This window comes from Sus scrofa, chromosome 10 (genome assembly GCF_054392235.1).
Source record: "Sus scrofa isolate SSC_HxYL_T2T_F1_AM1 chromosome 10, Sscrofa_HxYL_maternal_Yorkshire_Landrace_v2.0, whole genome shotgun sequence".
NCBI classification, from domain to species: domain Eukaryota; kingdom Metazoa; phylum Chordata; class Mammalia; order Artiodactyla; family Suidae; genus Sus; species Sus scrofa.
The window spans coordinates 52,382,412-52,399,533 of record NC_139392.1 but is presented as its reverse complement, the minus strand read 5'-3'; the positions used below and the strand labels follow the sequence as shown (position 1 = coordinate 52,399,533).

Here is a 17,122-nt window from a genome sequence, read left to right as displayed (position 1 = left end):
TTCCTGGCTTCACTCAGTGGGTTACGGATCCTACATTGCTGGGAGCTGTGATGTAGGTCACAGATGCGGCTCAGATCCCTCTTTGCTGTGACCTAAGTCTATTCATAATTACTGGGTTTTCTCGTAGCCTCCAGTGATCAGAGGTAGTTTGGGCTACAGATCTCCTCCCCAACAACCAGCCAGCAGATGGTGTGTTACAAAAGGCAAGCCAGCCTCAGACCAAATCCTACTACACAGAAACAATTATTAGTAAGCTGGCATCAAAACAGAAATGAGGAGTTCCTGTCATGGCGCAGTGGTTAACGAATCCGACTAGGAACCATGAGGTTGCGGGTTTGATCCCTGGCCTTGCTCAGTAGGTTAACGATCCGGTGTTGCTGTGAGCTGTGGTGTAGGTTGCAGACACGGCTCAGATCCTGCGTTGCTGTGGCTCTGGTGTAGGCTGGCAGCTACAGCTCCGATTCGACCCCTAGCCTGGGAACCTCCATATGCCACGGAAGCAGCCCAAGAAATGGTAAAAAGACAAAAAAAAAAAAGAAGAAGGAAAGAAAAAAAGAAAGAAAAACAGAAATGAACCTGGGTAACTGAGCAGGACGCTATGGGGTCTTCCAGGGACATGCCCCTCCCCCATATCCTCTGCCATAACTCCTCTCTGAAGGACCCAGATGATGGTATTTAATGCATATTTCCTGGGTCTTCCAGATGCTAAAAGGCACCATCAAATGGAAGAAATTAACTACTTGATGATCATGAGCGTGTAGCCCCCAGACCTTCTGGTACCAAAGGGTTGATAAAGTTAACCCCTGTGACCTCACTATCAACCAATCAGAGAATTGTGTGCAAGCTAATCATACACTGCGACTTTCCTCCCTCACCTGGCCTTTCAAAATGCTTTGCTGAAACACTCTGGAGAGAACAGGATTTCGGGGGCATGAGCCACCCATCTCCTTACATGGCCCTGCAGTCACCTTTTTTCTGCTCCAAACTGACATTTTGGGTTGTTTGGCCTCACTGTGCATCAGGCATGCAAACTTGCATTCAGTAACACCAGTTCTTCTTCTTTTTTTTTTTTTTTTTTTTTTTTTTTTGGTCTTTTTTTTGCCTTTTCTAGGGCCTCTCCCGCGGCACATGGAGGTTCCCAGGCCAGGGGTCAAATCGGAGCTGTAGCTGCCAACCTACGCCAGAGCCACAGCAATGCGGGATCTGAGCTGCATCTGCGACCTACACCACAGCTCATGGCAACGGTGGATCCTTAACCCACTGAGCAAGACCAGGGATCGAACCTGCAACCCCATGATTCCTAGTCAGATTCGTTAACCACTGTGCCACGACGGGAACTCCAACACCAGTTCTTATAACTCAGTGGAGTCCCAGCTCTCTGTCCCACCCAGGTTCACCCCAGGTAGATACAATAATGTTCTGGGGGCAGATACAGTCAAACTTGCAGCTGGATCAGGTGACAGAACCCTCCACTAGTGGCAGGACACCAGGCCATATCAGTTCAAGGCCAAGAACACTCCTCTGCTGTGCTCTCAGATATGACATCCTTGTTCATAGGAGGGCAGAGCTGTCTGTACAATATTTCTAACTAATCCACATATCTTGGAAGGCGTTTCCTCAGAAATATTACTGACAACACCTCTTAAGCCAAGGGGCAAGCCCACTAATGAAAGTCAACTTAGAGGAAGAAGAGGAAAGCAGGGGGACAGAAAACAAAACCCACAAGGTTGGTTTTTTTTTTTTTTTTTTTTTGCATTTAATTTTTTAAAAAATTAGGTTTTTTTGGCACACCCAAGGGGTCCTGTCCAGAGCAGACATGGATTAAGAATGGATGGGCAATGTGGTCCTGCTGTATCACACAGGGAACTATGTCCAATCACTTGTGATGGAACATGATTGGAAGATAATAATGGGAAAAAGAATGTACACATATGTATAACTAACTGGGTCATTTTTCTATACAGCAGAAATTGACAGAATATTGTAAATCAACTATAATAAAAAAAATTTTTTAAGTCAAATTAGGAGTTCCCATTGTGGCTCAGCATTTTATGAACCTGACTAGTATCCATGAGGATGTGGGTTCCATCCCTGGCCTTGCTCAATGGGTTAAGGATCTGGCATTGCCATGAGCTATAGTGTAGATTGCAGGTGCAGCTCAGATCTGGTGTTGCCAATGGTTGTGGTGAGGGCCAGAAGCTGCAGCTCTGATTCAAACCTTAGCCTGGGCACTTCCATATGCTGCAAGTGCGGCCCTAAAAAGCAAAAAAAGCAAAAAAAAAAAAAAAAAGTCAAATTTGCTGACACCTCGATGTTGATAAACTCTGAACAAGGCCTTGACAAAAACAGAACACACTCAAATTGGGTGACTTGAAGAGAATTTAATAAATGTAGATGACAATGTGTGTAGCAGTGTGTAGAGAACCCATGGGCTCTGGAGCTAGGAATGAGGCAGGAGGTAGAAGGGCTCCAGGATAGACAACTCCAACTAGCCTCTTATTTACACTTCCTGAGACAGGAGATAGGTGGGCTCCTGGATAAGCATTTATAACCAGCCACCTCACTATACTTCCAGATAGAAATAACAACAGGCACCCAGCCAATAACTGGTACTTGTCTTCTGTGAACTTGTTAAACAATGATAATGACAGGATCAAAAGAGGGGCTAAGCCCTGCTTGGACAAAAGACAAAGAGCTTATATCCTCAGATTCAGGAAGACCCCAACTATGCATGGGCAGAGACCCCTCTGGGTCAGAAAGGGAGGGCGATGCCAGGCCATAATAAGTCTGGACAACCTTCCCACCATGCTTTGCTTCAGATTCCATCTTGGCCAAAAGATGCACACACATAGATCAGGGCGGCTGGGGGGTGGGGGTTCTGCTCAGGTGTGAAAGATAAAACAAGATAATTGGCCAAAGAAAGACAATGACCTGGAAGAACTGTCCCATAGAAGCAGTTTAAATCACCTCTGCCCTCATTCAGGGGGACACCCGCACCCTCACTCCTCCTTTGGGTGTCTACTACTGCTTTGCTCCTGCCTTAGATAAATAAACTATTCTCCCTGTGCTCTCCCACATGTTGTACTGTGTCTCTAATAATAAACCTGGTATCTGTTTTTATAGTCTTTGCCTCCTTGAAACATTCTTGCTTTCAAGAGGGGCAAGAATCAGAACAATTTTACTTCTATTCTCTAGCTGGTCTCATAACCAGGATTCCTGGTTTCCACCCAAGCTGCCCAGGTTCAATTCCTGAACAGAAAATTAAGGTCTGACCTCTGCAAGCCATCACTCACTGCTTGATCTCCAAGCTCAGTATTGGCAGAGCTGTTGTCATCTGTGGGCCTGAAAGGGTTGGGAATGAACAGTTACCAGAACCCTAGTGTGGAGAGGGCTACTGGACAGAGCTGTGGTCTTCAGCAGAGGGACACAGCCAGCCCTTCCTGGCCCACAGGGAGAGCAGGAAAGAACCCAGCCTCACACTCCTCTCTTCCCCTTACCTGTCATCAGAGTCCCTCAAGCCCCACATCAAACCCAGCTGAAACCAGGGACCCACCAAGCCTCTTGGTGCAGGTCAGCCTTCTGGGGCACAGAGCCAGCTGAAGAAGGGCAGAGAGGGAACCCAGTGGGGGGAATAGAAGAAACCCAACACACACCACCTCTGGGTGTTAAGCTCAACTGCTAACCAACTTCTACAGAAAAGCAGCCTGAGACACACAAGCCTTAAGCATAAATTTATCAGATGACCCAGTGATTCCATTCCTGCAGGGAAACATATATCCCTGCAAAAAAAAAAAAAAAAAAAAAAAAAAAAAAGCACGTAAGACTGTTCACAGCAGCATATTATCTAGCCAAATGTGGGAACAACTCAAACATTTATCAACTGGTAAATGAATAAACAAATTGTGATGTATCCATATGATTGAATATTATTCTGCAATAAAATGAACGAACCACTGACCCATGCTACAACAGGGATGAACCTGTGAACAAGTGCCAAACTCTTGCCGTCACTTGCCATCTGCCTCTACATGGATTAAATCAAGAGCCACTGCAGCTGCAGTCACTGCACTGCGGTGGAGCTCAGGATGGAGACCAGGAGTGAGCACCATGTGCTCCAGGGATCCTGGAAGAACAGGTCTTCAGAGAGTTAGATATTTTTAAGAGAAGATTTTATGAGCCCCATTCTTACATCTCTTCGTATCTAAAAAAACACTAAAATTCTTCAATGAGTACAGCTGTCTATGACTGGTAGAAACCTTCATGGGGCCAACAGCAAACGTCTATGAAAGATGTGCATGAAATATGTTCATGGCTGCATGCATCTCCCCATTCACCCTTATCAAATATCCTGATAGTTCCCCTTTCCTCTTTGGGACTGTATTTCAGCCACATGACAGCCACAGGGCTGTCCCTAGAGCTGATACGCTGTGGAGCAGGGCTGCTGGGCAGCTGCCTTAGCAACGTGACTTGTATCTCAAGAAGCTGTTTAAAGCAAAACACTGACTCACACGGGTGGGGCAGAATAATAATTCAGGTAGTGTAGGAGCGTGGGCTTTGATGCATTCTTTGATATGGCTATTGTTTAGCATTTGTGGTTTAAGGGCTCCAGGGAGTAACATCCCTGCAGGCATTCTTTATGATGGGTTTGTGTTCCTATGCCCAGATGGACATTAATCTCTAACCCACTGTGACTCAGTCTACAGGAAAAGAAAGGCAAAGAAACCATAAAATTTATGGGACATTTCCACCCCTAAGACCCTTATAGGACAAGGACTGATATAGGTAACTGGGCAAGGCCAATGGGAGAAAAACACATCTTTCTGGACCCCACATTTAATGAATAAAAACTCCTACAGAACAATAGAGAGGGAAACTCTTCTTCCCCCTTCCAGCTGTCCTGGGAGAGCCTTCCAGTAATAAAGATGTTGCCTGCTTGCTGCCTGTGTGTTTGCAAAGTTAATTCATTGGCTCCCTGAACAAGAACCCAGATTCCGGTAACATCTTTGCGGCATCAGTTTCACTTTGTAAAAAGACAATCAATCAATATCTAGGCATAAATACAATATATTCTGCAATATATACAATACAATGATATTCTGCATCTGCTGTCCCCTTAAACAGTTGATTTCCTAGTGTATTTTTAAATGACACACAAAGGAGTTTATTCCCTGATGGTTTGGCTGGAACACAGCTATGATTTGAAAGGAAGATAAGCCACAGAAAATCTCTCAAAGACTTTTGTGTCAATTTTGACTGATCCTGATCTCAGAGAGACAGCAGTATGTTGTGGCTTGAAGCAAGACCCTAATTCTCTGCTCAGCAATTGAACCTGGGCAGCTTGGGTGAAAATCAGGAATCCCAGCCACTAGACCAGCTACCCCCTGTGGAAAGCAAGAATGTTTCAAGGAGGCAAAGACTATAAAAACAGGTACAAGATTCATTGTTAGAAACACAATACAAAATGTGGGAGAGCGGAGAATAGTTTATTTATCTATGGCAGAAGCAAAGCAGTAATACACACCCAAAGGAGGAGTGAGGGTGTGGGCCTCCCCCTGAAAGGGAAACTTGCCAAAGAGGTGATTTAAACCTCTTATATAGGACAGTTCTTCCAGGTCTTTGTCTTCCTTTGGCCAATTATCTTGTTTTATCTTTCACACCTGAGCAGACACACACACACACACACACACACACACACACACACACACACACACACACACACACACACACACACCTGCCCCAATCTGTGTGTGTGCATCTTTTGGCCAACATGGATTCCCCAGCAAAGTATGGTGGGAAGGTTATCCCAGGCTTATTATGGCCTGGCACCCCCTCCCTTTCTAACCCAGAAGGGTCTCTCTTTCATGTGTAGATGGGGTCTTCCTGAATCTGAGGTTGGGAGATATGTGGCCCCTTGGTTTTTTTGCCCAGGCAGAGCTTAGCCCCTCTTTTGATCCTGTCATTATCATTGTTTAACAAGTTCACAGAAGACAAGTACCAGCTATTTGCTTTGTGCCTATTGTTATTTCTCTCTGGGAGTATAGATAGGTGCCTGGTTGCAAATGTTTATCCACCCATCTCCTGCCTTAGGAAGTGTAAACCAGAGGCTAGTTGTAAAAGTCTATCCTGGAGCCTATCTACCCTCCTGCCTCAAGCCTAGAAGAAAGCTTCCTTCTGGTCAGACTGAGCAAAGGAGAGAAAGATGGGAAGAAATTTCCCTAAGAAAAACACATCTTCAGCTGTGCCTGTATCACGCTGTCCTCTGAAATGCAACCACCACGGAAAAACTAAGCCAAGAAGGGTGAATAGCAAGGAAAACCATGGAGTCTGGGTGATAAAGACATGCCTACACTGGTTCATTGCCTGTAACAGACTGATAGGGATGGAATAGGCACAGGTAGTTGTGAGTCCCAATAAAAGACCATAGATAGAGAGGGAAAACTAGGGGACTTTGGGAGATCACTGTAAGTTAGTGATTGCTCAAGAAAACCCTCAGAACAAGGCAGGCTGGCTTGACAAGGAGTTGGGAGAATTGCCTCAGGTCATTGGGTGGGGGATGGGATGAGGCCTGCATTCAGATTCAGACCAAGGGCCAGAGTTTGAGGACCGCCCTTCTGCTGACTTGAATACACACCTTACCAGATACCAAGGAGGAGCTACTACTCCCAGAAAGGAAGAGGTGGTCTTTTCCAACCCCCACTCCCCTTGGATGATAAAACTGTAGCCCACCAGATCCTTGGGGCAGAGCTCCCATGCCTCCCCCCTTGCATCTCACACAAGCATCCTATCTTCATAAATATATTTCTTGCCTGTCATTTTGTCTCTTGCTGAATTCCTTCTGCACAGAGGCATAAAGAACCTCAGTGAGTCCAGACATTGGGTGAGTGATTCTAATTTAAAACTGTGGGTTTAAGTCCCAATCTGGGTTTAGGCTGGGTTCAAGTCCCAGCACATGGGTTCAAGTCCCAATCCGGGTTCTGGCTGGGTTCAGGCCGTTAGTGCTGTCAGTTTCAAAATGTCTCGCTCAGGCATGTGTGGGGGGGGAAGGGGGGGACAGGGGGTATAGGGGAACTTGCTGGACCTTCTACAAGATTTTGCGGTCAATCTAAAGCGTCTCTAAAAAAAAAAATAATAATAAGTCTATTTGAAAAGTTGAAAATAAACAGAAAATTAAAAGATAAAAAATAGAAGCTGCTCCATTTTAAGGCTGATCCTGCCAATAATATCACGGAGTGTTCTCTCTCATTCTCTCCAGGAAAATTCCCCATCCCACCTCCAGTGGCCTTTGGGATCTGCTAAAGGATGGCTAAAGAATTAAGTACCTTTGCTTCACAATGTACTTCATCAGCCTCCTGCAGGGAAGATGGTCCATTAAATTGGAAACAATTTGCATTTCCAGCACAAAGGTTGCTCTTTGCCCTGTGGGCTTCTAGCCTCTCCTGAATTGTGCCATTTCTCTCAAGAGCCATTAACTTTTTAAAGGTTCCCTGCAAAGTGGTCTGGGTCAGGAGGGGGCGCAGACTCCACTTGGTCAAATGGGACAGCATTGTTCCCTTCATCCATTATAGCCAGGCTCAGTCTTATTTGCAGAATGTCCAGGCTGACAGGGTCCATACACAGGTTTTACACCCCCCCAGCCCCCCTTTCAGGGAGTTAAGCCCCAGAAGCACTCTGTTTCTCAGAATGCACTGCCAGGCACTGCGCTAAAGAAGAATGGCTGCTGCTGTTGAAGGATGAACAATCCTTGGAGAAAGGAGAAAGGAAAGCCAGGGTTGAGCCATCCTGGCCATAATGACTAAGCAGACTCCAGCTAACTAACCCCCACCCCCACACACCCATTTCTGTAAAGTTGCTTCCCCAGTTGCAACCCTGCCTGTTCTCACTCTGATCTGTGCCGCCAAGTATAGACCCAGAAGAGCTAGCCCATAAAAGCCTTGGAAAACCCTTCTTCAGGGCTCAGACTTCAGAGACTGATCTCTTCTGAGCCAGCCAGCAAAATAAACCTGAGTTCTCCAACTCTCTGAGTGCCGCTTCATTTCTCACTGGGTAAAAAGCTGACACACAGCAGCCACAGGACTGCTACACCATGGCCATAACACTGGGGTGAATAGACCCTGTTTTCCTTCTGCTGAGAGTTAGAGCCTGGGTCAAGGAGGGTGCCGGTCACAGCTAATCTGCAGCAGGTGGCGGGGACACCAGGGAAGATAGAGCTTCTTCTAAACGGCAGGAGAAAAAAAAAAAAAAAACCTTGGGGGTTCCCATTGTGGCCCAGAGGGTTACAAACTGAACTAGTATCTATGAGGAGGTGGGTTCAATCCCTGGCCTCATTCAGTGGGTTAAGGATCTGGCATTGCTGTGAGCTGTGGTGTAGATCACAGATGTAGCTCGGATCTAGCACTGCCAATGGCTGTGGCGAAGGCCAACAGCTACAGCTCCAATTCTACCCCTAGCCTGGGAACCTCCATATGCTGAGGGTACAGCCCTAAAAAGACAAAAAAAAAAAGTCCCAACAAAAGTCTGCTCTCTCTAACCAAAGGCGAGAAAAGGGGCTGCCTAGAAAGGAGAAAACTTTAAACAATAACTGTTTTACTCCAGGCAAACAACTTTAAAAAAAAAATCTATGGTCCTACCCCTACTCTCTCCTATAAAGGGTAAGTAGGGAGCTGACACTTCCACTCTTGTGAGGCTCCTCTAACAGGGACTCCAACCCCTGCCATGTGGGCATCAGAGAAGTAAGAGTAGGGAACTGGGACTTTCATGCCAGCCACCACCCCTGTCAGCAGAGACCTGAACTTCCACTTGTACCTGGCAGAGCCAAAGCAGCCCTTCCCCACCCTCCCCTTGTCCTTACCCCAGGATGATGACAGAGGAAGCCTCATGGAAAGTCAGGGCTTATACCATCACTTTAATGGTAGTGAGACCTTCTCCAAGTACCACTGGAAGCCTTGTGGGGAGCAGTAATGATGCACTTTGCTTGGAACATCCAGAGTGGCCTGCAAAAGCCAGAATATCTACCCCTGCCCAACCAGCAGTAACAAGGAGGAAGGACACCCCCCCATGGAGACCAAGCAGAAAACCTGGGCTTCTACATCACCTGGTAGGAACAAGTTGGTACCACCCCCCCACCCCTGCTCTGCTGAAGCAATGTCAGAATAGACTTAAAACAGAAAATTTAAATACAACCCAGAGCCTTATAATATAAAAACAAAACAGTAAAAAAATCACTCATCACACCAAGAACTAGGAAGATCTCAATTTGAATAAGGTAAAAATAATTGACAGATGCCAAGATCAAGATGACACAGATGATAGAATTACCTGACTAGGATTTTAAAGCAGCTGTCATAAAAATGCTTCATAGATCAATCACATACACAATTAAAACAGATAAAAAACAGGGAGTTCCCATTGTGGCGCAGCAGAAATAAATCCGACTAGGAACCATGAGGTTTCAGGTTCAATCCCTGGCCTCACTCAGTGGGTTAAGGATCTGGCATTGCCGTGAGCTATTGTGTAGGTCACCACCTGGTAAGAATAAGTTGCTGTGGCTGTGGTGTGGGCCAGCAGCTGTAGCTCTGATTAGATCCCTAGCCTGGGAACTTCCATATGCTGCAGGCACAGCACTATAAAAAGCAAAAAAAAAAAAAAAAAAAGATAAAAAACAATACATTGGCAAAGAAATAGAAGATATAAAGAAAAAAACAAATGGAAATTTTAGAACTGAAAAATACAGTAACTTAATTAAAAACTCCAGGGATGGGCTCAATAGCAGAATGGAAACAATCAGTGAACTTAAAGATAAGACAATAGAGGACTTCCTGTCATGGTGCAGCGGAATGAATCCAACTAGGAACCATGAGTTTGCAGGTTTGATCCCTGGCCTTGCTTGGTGGGTTAAGGATCCGGCATTGCCATGAGCTGTGGTGTAGATCACAGATGCAGCTCAGATCTGGCATTGCTGTGGCTGTGGTGTAGGTAGGCGGCTACAATTCCAATTGGATCCCTAGCCTGGGAACCTCCATATGCCACAGGTGTGGCCCTAAAAAGACAAAAAAAAAAAAAAAAAAAAAAAAAGAAATTACCCAATCTAAATAGAGGGAAAAAAAAAAAAAAAAACACTGAAAAAAATGAATAGTGTCTCAGTGACCCACCCCGACAACAAGAAAGTTCTCAAGTTCATGTTGTTGGAGTCCCAGAAGAGGGCTAGGCAGAAAGAGTATTTGAAGAAATAACAAAAAAAATTTTCCAAAGTTTCCAGATTCAAAAGGCTGAGTGAAATTTGAAGATCAAGGCAAAGAAACTCACACAAAGAAACACAACTAAATTCCCAAAAACTGAACACAAAGAACAAAATCTTGAAAGCAATGAAAGGGAAACAATACCTTACCTACAAGGGAAAAAATATTTGAATGACATCAGACTCATCAGAAATCATAGAGGCCATGATATCACTTATAACTGGAATCTAATATCCAGCACAAATGAACATCTCCTCAGAAAAGAAAACCATAGACTTGGAGAAGAGACTTGTGGCTGCCTGATGGGAGGGGGAGGGAGTGGGAGGGATCGGGAGCTTGGGCTTATCAGACACAACTTAGAATAGATTTACAAGGAGATCCTGCTGAATAGCATTGAGAACTATGTCTAGATACTCATGGTGCAACAGAAGAAAGGGTGGGGGAAAAATGTAATTGTAATGTATACATGTAAGGATAACCTGACCCCCTTGCTGTACAGTGGGAAAATAAAAAAAATTATAAAAAAAAAAAAAAAAAGAAATCATAGAGGCCCGAAGGAAGTGGCACAATATTTTTCAAGTGTTGAAAGAAAAAGTGTGTCAACTATAAACCTCTATCAAGCAAAAGTGTCCCTCAGGCATGAAGGGGAAATGGGGAAATTCTCCGATAAAGGAAAACAAAGACCATTTGTCACCAGCAGAGCTACTGTAAAAGAATAGCTAAAGGAACTTCTCTAAACTGAAAGAAAATAACAAAAGAAAAAACCTTGAAATACCAGGGAGAAGAAAAGAACAATAGAAAAATATGGGTGAGTACAACATATTTTTTCTCTTTCTAAAAAAAAAAAAAGACCAATATATGGGAACAGAAACACAATTTAAACATCCAATAATAATAGTGGCTAAACTTAGAGAACTTACTCTATGCAAAGCATTTTGCTCACCTTATCCAATTTAACTGTTACAAAAGCCCAGGTGGAATTATCATCACCTCCAGTTTATTGATGGGGACCTTCTGCAGTGAGCAGTAGGGCAAAGTACGAACAGACCTCTGATCAACTCCCAACCCAAACTCAACCATTACAATCCAGAGCATTCCAGACTCTGAGCTGCCTCCCTTGAGGCAGCAGTAAGCAGGGAGACAAAACCAGGCTCTCTGGAAGAGAGAAACTCCTGCATGAAAGAAAGATAGAGATCCCAGAAAATTGTTTAACAGCGCCTAGAAAAGAACAAAAGGAAACAAAGAAGAAGAGTCTACAAGGAAAAGAGGAGCAAAGCAAGAATTAGTTCAGAACAGAAACTAGAATTCAGAACGCGAAGGTTTTTGGGAGGTACCTTTTGTGCCACGAAAGACCTGGAAGGCCAGAAAGGATATGTGGGTTGTCCATAATCTGTAGACAGTGTCTGGGTGAGGACTGGAAAATGACCTCCAGGCCATTGTTTTTTTTTTTTTTAAGATTTTTTCCCCTGTGATAGTTGATTTACACTGTTTTGTCAATTTCTGCTATACAGCAAAGTGATCCATTTATTCATTCATATACAATCTTTTTTTCCTCAGGTTATCCTCCATCATTTTCCATCACAAGTGATTGGATAGAGTTCCCTGGGCTGTACAGCAGGGCCTCATTGCTTATCCACCCCAAATGCAATAGTTTGCATCTACTAACTCCAGATTCCCAGTCCATCCCACTCCCTCCCCAGGCCATTGCTTTTGGATAGCGGGAAATAAATTGCTAAGGAAAGTCCTACTGTGGATTTCCTCCAAGAAGAAAGAAAAGTGTCTGAGTCTTAAGATGTCAAGGGGACCACAGGTATGTCAGGTCAGCATGAATTTGAGGAAAGAATCTGGAATGTCGTAAAGAAAGAACCTGAACTTCTCAGGAACCCAGAGAACTGAGAGATAAGACCTTAGATCTTGTGGACAAAGAATTAGGCCCTTCCCAGAAACCTGGTCTAAGGTAAAAATAGTTACATACAGGGTGATACAGTTTTAACACAAATAGCTAGAAAAGCTTTCCTTCTGGTTTGTTGAGTATGGAAGATACCAGGCTTTGGAAAGGGGTTGGTGTGTGGTCTCTCCAACATCAACATTCAACATAACCACCCATCTACTGAGCGCTGGGTCCTGCTGATTATCAGAAGGTTGCTATACATGAATTAGCTCAGAGCAAAGAACTCTTTAGCTGGGAAAAAACAAAACAAAACAAGGTTGAAGCAGAATGTCAGTACCAAAGAAATTATCTTCAGGGTCTGGAGGATGAGGGGCAGACCCAAAAGACCAGCACTAGGAGAGTTTCAGAGGCAGGGTTTACTAAAAAGTAAACCAAGTTTCTATCAAGTGCCTCTGCTATGCTTTGCAATGACCATTTCACAGATGTTTTGACCTCTGTCATGACACAGGTCTTTAGGGACAAGAAAACATGTGGGTACCATTGCTATTGTTGAATTAGTTTTCGTAATTGAAATGCTTTTCGTTATGTTCATTATGTTTTTAAGGTATTGATTTTTTTTTTTTTTTTTTTTTTTTAATGGTCGCACCCACAGCACATGGACGTTCCTGGGGCCAGAGATTGAATCTGAGCCACAGCTTCAAACTTCGCTGCAGCCATCGTAACCGCTGCACCAGTCCAGGGGGTCAAATGCATGCCTCCACAGTGACTGGAGCTACTACAGTCAATTCTTAACCCACAGCACTACAGTGGGAACCCCTAATGTATTAATTTTTAACATCCCTTCTCTTATAACTTCTAGGATTCTTTCTATTTCTTTTGCTGTATTTTACATGGTTCTAGAGGACAGTATAATGAGCACAAGGAAGAAAAGAAATAGATAGGAATGCCAGGAAACAATGCCTCATTCATGAAAAAATGAAAGTTGTAACAATAATAATAATAGCATACAAAACTGCATATGCTATATGTGCATTTTTAGAAAAGCATAACTACTTATTATCTAACTATCTACTGTCATCTATCTATCTATGTTTCTGTCTACAGAGAAACAAAAAACTTGGAAGAAAACACTCAAAGACACGAATCATTCTCCAGTGACCCCCCAGCCCTATCAGATCATCTTTATATTATATTTTTAATGCCCATTAATCTTCTTGAAAGGAAAGTTTTATATATATACATGTAAATCCTGCCTACACAGTGATCTTTAAATCAACAATGACCTAGCTATGTAAAGAATACATAAAAGGAAAGTAGTTGGAAATTTTTTTTATTGTTTTAAATACATAAATTGCTTATTGTACAACTACCTTAGAAAATAACAAACATCCCTATAAATTCCTAAAACAACTTCTAAGGGGATATACTGCCACCTTTGAATATCATTGTATTCTTTTTAAAAAGTAAATTTTTTTTTTTAACCCCAGGGGGTGAGATTATGATTTTTAAATTTCTTTTTTTTTATATAGAAAATAGTTTCCTTCATAAAGGAGTGTCTATTGCTTTTATAATCAGAAAACCCGTGTTTGGGATGGCGTCATGTGAGTATAACATGAAATTCTCCAAAGACGTAACTTACCTCGAATGAATAAGCTTTCCCAATCCCATCTCCGGCTCCAGTGATCACTGCAAAAAAGCAGAAATGGTTTTTAAAGCATAGGATTCGTCTTCAAGTTCCCCTTTCTTGCAGGCCTACTCTCTAGGACGCAAGATTCCAAAGCAGTGCCCTTCTGCTCTCCAGCCCCACTCTGCTCAAATGTGAAGTTTCCAGCCTTAACCTCCCCCCACCTCCCAGGGCTGCACCTGCTGCATATGGAAGTTCCCAGGCTAAGGGTTAAATTGGAGCTACAGCGCCAGCCTACATCACAGCCACAGCAACACCCGATCCGAGCCGCATCTGTGACCTACACTGTAGTCTAGATAACGTCGATAAGTGGCTGGTATCTACTGAAAGCTTATTTTCTGCCATGCACTTTTGAGGGAGGGGTGTGCTTCTTAGTTGCTTCGACCTGATTATTTACAAGTTAAATTACAGAGCCGCTTTGCCCAGCATGAGATGGAAAACAGAGAGTGAGGAGAGGAGAGGAAGCTAGGTCCTGGGCTTTTCCGTTCTGGGTCCTGAGGGTTTTGCCCTCCCCCCCCACCCCCACCCCCCCGTCCCCCTCTCCTCCCTCTCCCTCTTTCCCTCTTGCTCTTGCACAGCAATGCCTTCCCTGTTGCCTCTGCTCAGTTCTGGGGTCAGGCTTCGGAACTCAGGTGTAAGTCAGGCTCTGGCTAAGACAGCCCCAGAGCCTCCAGGACTGCCACCAGCAGCTTCTTAGGGCACTGGGGGGTGAGTGTGAAGGCATTAGTTTGTGTAGGTGACAAATGAGGCCATTGGAATTCAGGTGGAAGGTGGAACAGGTATCTTAAGTCCAGCAAAGCGCTTCCTTGTCAGGCTTCCAGAAACACAGACAGAGCATGGGGATGGGCAGACCTACCAGCTGCCATCAGATTTAATATTCAAAAAAAGGCTATAATGCAGGCGCCCTTGTTTTCCCTAGTTCAGAGATGAGGGGCTAAGAGAGAGAAAGTTCTTAACCCTGGAGTTCCCCGGCGGTTCAGCAGTTATGGATCCAGCATGGTCACTGCTGTGGCATGGGTTCGATCCCAGGCTTGGGAACTTCCACATGCCAAAAATAAAAACTTAACCCAATCCCTGTAAGTAATAAATCTTTTTTTTTTTTTTTTAAGTTTCCTGATGGTTATTGCTAAACGGCATCTTGCAGTCATAGTTAGAACCACAAGATATCATTGGTTATTGATATCTCAGCACATAACACCGACTTGGAAATGCACCCTTAACACTTCATTCAAGGAGATGCTGAAACCATAGCCACGCATCCTTCACCTTAAACCCAGTCTTGGGACTGAAATTCTGCATGGCGGTTCCAAGTGATAAATCCTATTGGGAGGCAGCAATTAATCAATCTACTTGGGACACAAACCAGACCCAGATTCCATATCTAACCATCTTAAAAGCATGACTCCATAGAGAGCTTCATGGCCTTGATTTTGTATTACCCTCACTTCATGAGAGGGCTCGGAGACTTTTTTTTTTTTTTAAATAAAGTAAATGTAAATTATTTGGATTTCAGAAATTTGAAACACCCTTGAACAAAATGAAAGCACCTGGGCTTTTGAAAATTTGGAGAAGAGGATGCCAAATTTTCTGCAGCCTCTATTATTTGTATCATCAGAAACTCCAAAAAGAAGAAGAAAATCCAGCTAGTGAGGATGAGAAGAAAGCTCAGAGGCAAGAACCGAGTCACATTCTTCCCTCATTGTCCTGGTGCCCCACATCTTCTTTTTCAGAGAATTCTAATTTCAGTCATGCTTGCCAGCCCCTCAAATTAAAATTGCCCAAAGGAATTTCATCTTTGCTCTCAATGGAAAAAGATGCAATCTATCTTTTGCGACCTAAATAAGAATAAGCAAGAACAACAGAAAAACAAGAGCTGGAAAGCTTTCTTTACCTGCCCACTGTCCCATTGACATCAAGAAAGACCTTGGCGAAACTCTCCAGAAGTTCAGGAAAATACATTTGCAGAATCGCACACACTTCGCCAGGTAAACCAGGCACACCAGCAGCCCTACAAAAATGAAGAACTGTCCCAAAATGTCTCCCATGATGGCACTACGGCAGATGCTGTTTCAGACCTGGTCCGGGTCTTCACAGCCTTCAAGGGCAAGTGCAGCTTGTCTGGAGGAGTGTCAGACCCCTTCTGAGGACACTGGGTACATGCCAGTGTGACACTGTGTCTAGGCATTTAGATTAGAGTAACTTCTTTACACAATCCTCTCATTCACAGGCTTTGGAATAAAACATTCTAATATCTTTATAGTACTATTGGGCTTTGTGACTGCAGGGGAGTTGGAGGAGCAGTACAAGGAGGACATGAAGAAAGATAAAGCCTGGAGATCTTGGAATCTTTGCACGCCTGCTCTGTTGCCTCTTTCTCAGCCTAGCCCAACCTCACCATGGTGGATGCCTTGGAAGCTAATGGACAGCAAAAATTTTGATGACTACATGAAGTCAATTGGTGTGGGTTTTGCCACCAGGCAGGTGGCCAACACGACCAAGCCTTCCACAATCATCAAAGTGAACGGGGACACAATCACCATACAAACACAAAACACCTTCAAGAGCACCCAGATCAGCTTCAAGCTGGGAGTGGAGTTTGATGAGACCACAGCGGATGACAGGAAGGTCAAGTCCATTGTGACACTGGATGGAGGCAAACTTGTCCCCGTGCAGAAGTGGAATGGACAAGAGACAACACTTGTTTGGGAACTAGGTGATGGGACACTCATTCCTGACACTCACCCATGGCAGTGCAGTTTGCACTGGCACTTATGAGAAAGAAGCATGACCTGCCCATCCCTTCATCAGCTGCTCCTGCCAATTGGCTACTCCTGGAACTCAGCACCAGATTGCCTCATTTTTACCTCTAGCATTTGTAAAAATCCATTCTGGCGATATTCTCCTGGGGTCAGGTGGCACCAGCCTGCATATGGTTCCAGTTCTTGGTGTGTATGTTTGGTTTTTTTTAACTGCATCCAAAGGGTGCTCTGAGGTCAATAAAATAGCCAAGGCCAAAAAAAAGAAAGAAAGAAAGAAAAAAAAAGGAAGAAAGAAAACTAAAGCCTGGATAAAGAATAAATGACAGCACAGTATCCCCTTCCTGAATTTGGAGGGGTAAATTTGAAAGTAGGTAAAATCCTGTAAGGTCAGCAAATGCTGATTGACTACCCACTGTTGGACTTCAAGGCTCCTTCAAGGAGATAGAACTCAAAGCCTCAGGCCAAGACAAGAAGGACCAGGCCCTCATCATCGCCCCACCTGCCTCATTGTAAGGCCCCTACCCCCTCCTTGTGCAGCCTGGCCTACTCCTTC

At 44.1% G+C, this 17,122-nt stretch overlaps 1 protein-coding gene and 1 pseudogene across 1 annotated transcript in view; one reads left to right on the top strand and one right to left on the bottom strand.

The window, feature by feature from the left end:
* The window catches only part of HSD17B3 (hydroxysteroid 17-beta dehydrogenase 3), a 42,194-nt gene extending 26,221 nt beyond the window's left edge, over window positions 1–15,973 (bottom strand). Inside the window, 2 exon segments of the mRNA NM_001244790.1 lie at window positions 13,766–13,812; window positions 15,702–15,973. Of these exon segments, the coding sequence (NP_001231719.1) occupies window positions 13,766–13,812; window positions 15,702–15,855 (201 nt within the window). The 5' untranslated portion in view covers window positions 15,856–15,973.
* Window positions 15,974–15,980: 7 nt separating this feature from the next.
* Window positions 15,981–16,607, top strand: LOC102164903 (fatty acid-binding protein, heart pseudogene; annotated as a pseudogene).
* The last annotated feature ends 515 nt before the right edge of the window (window positions 16,608–17,122 follow it).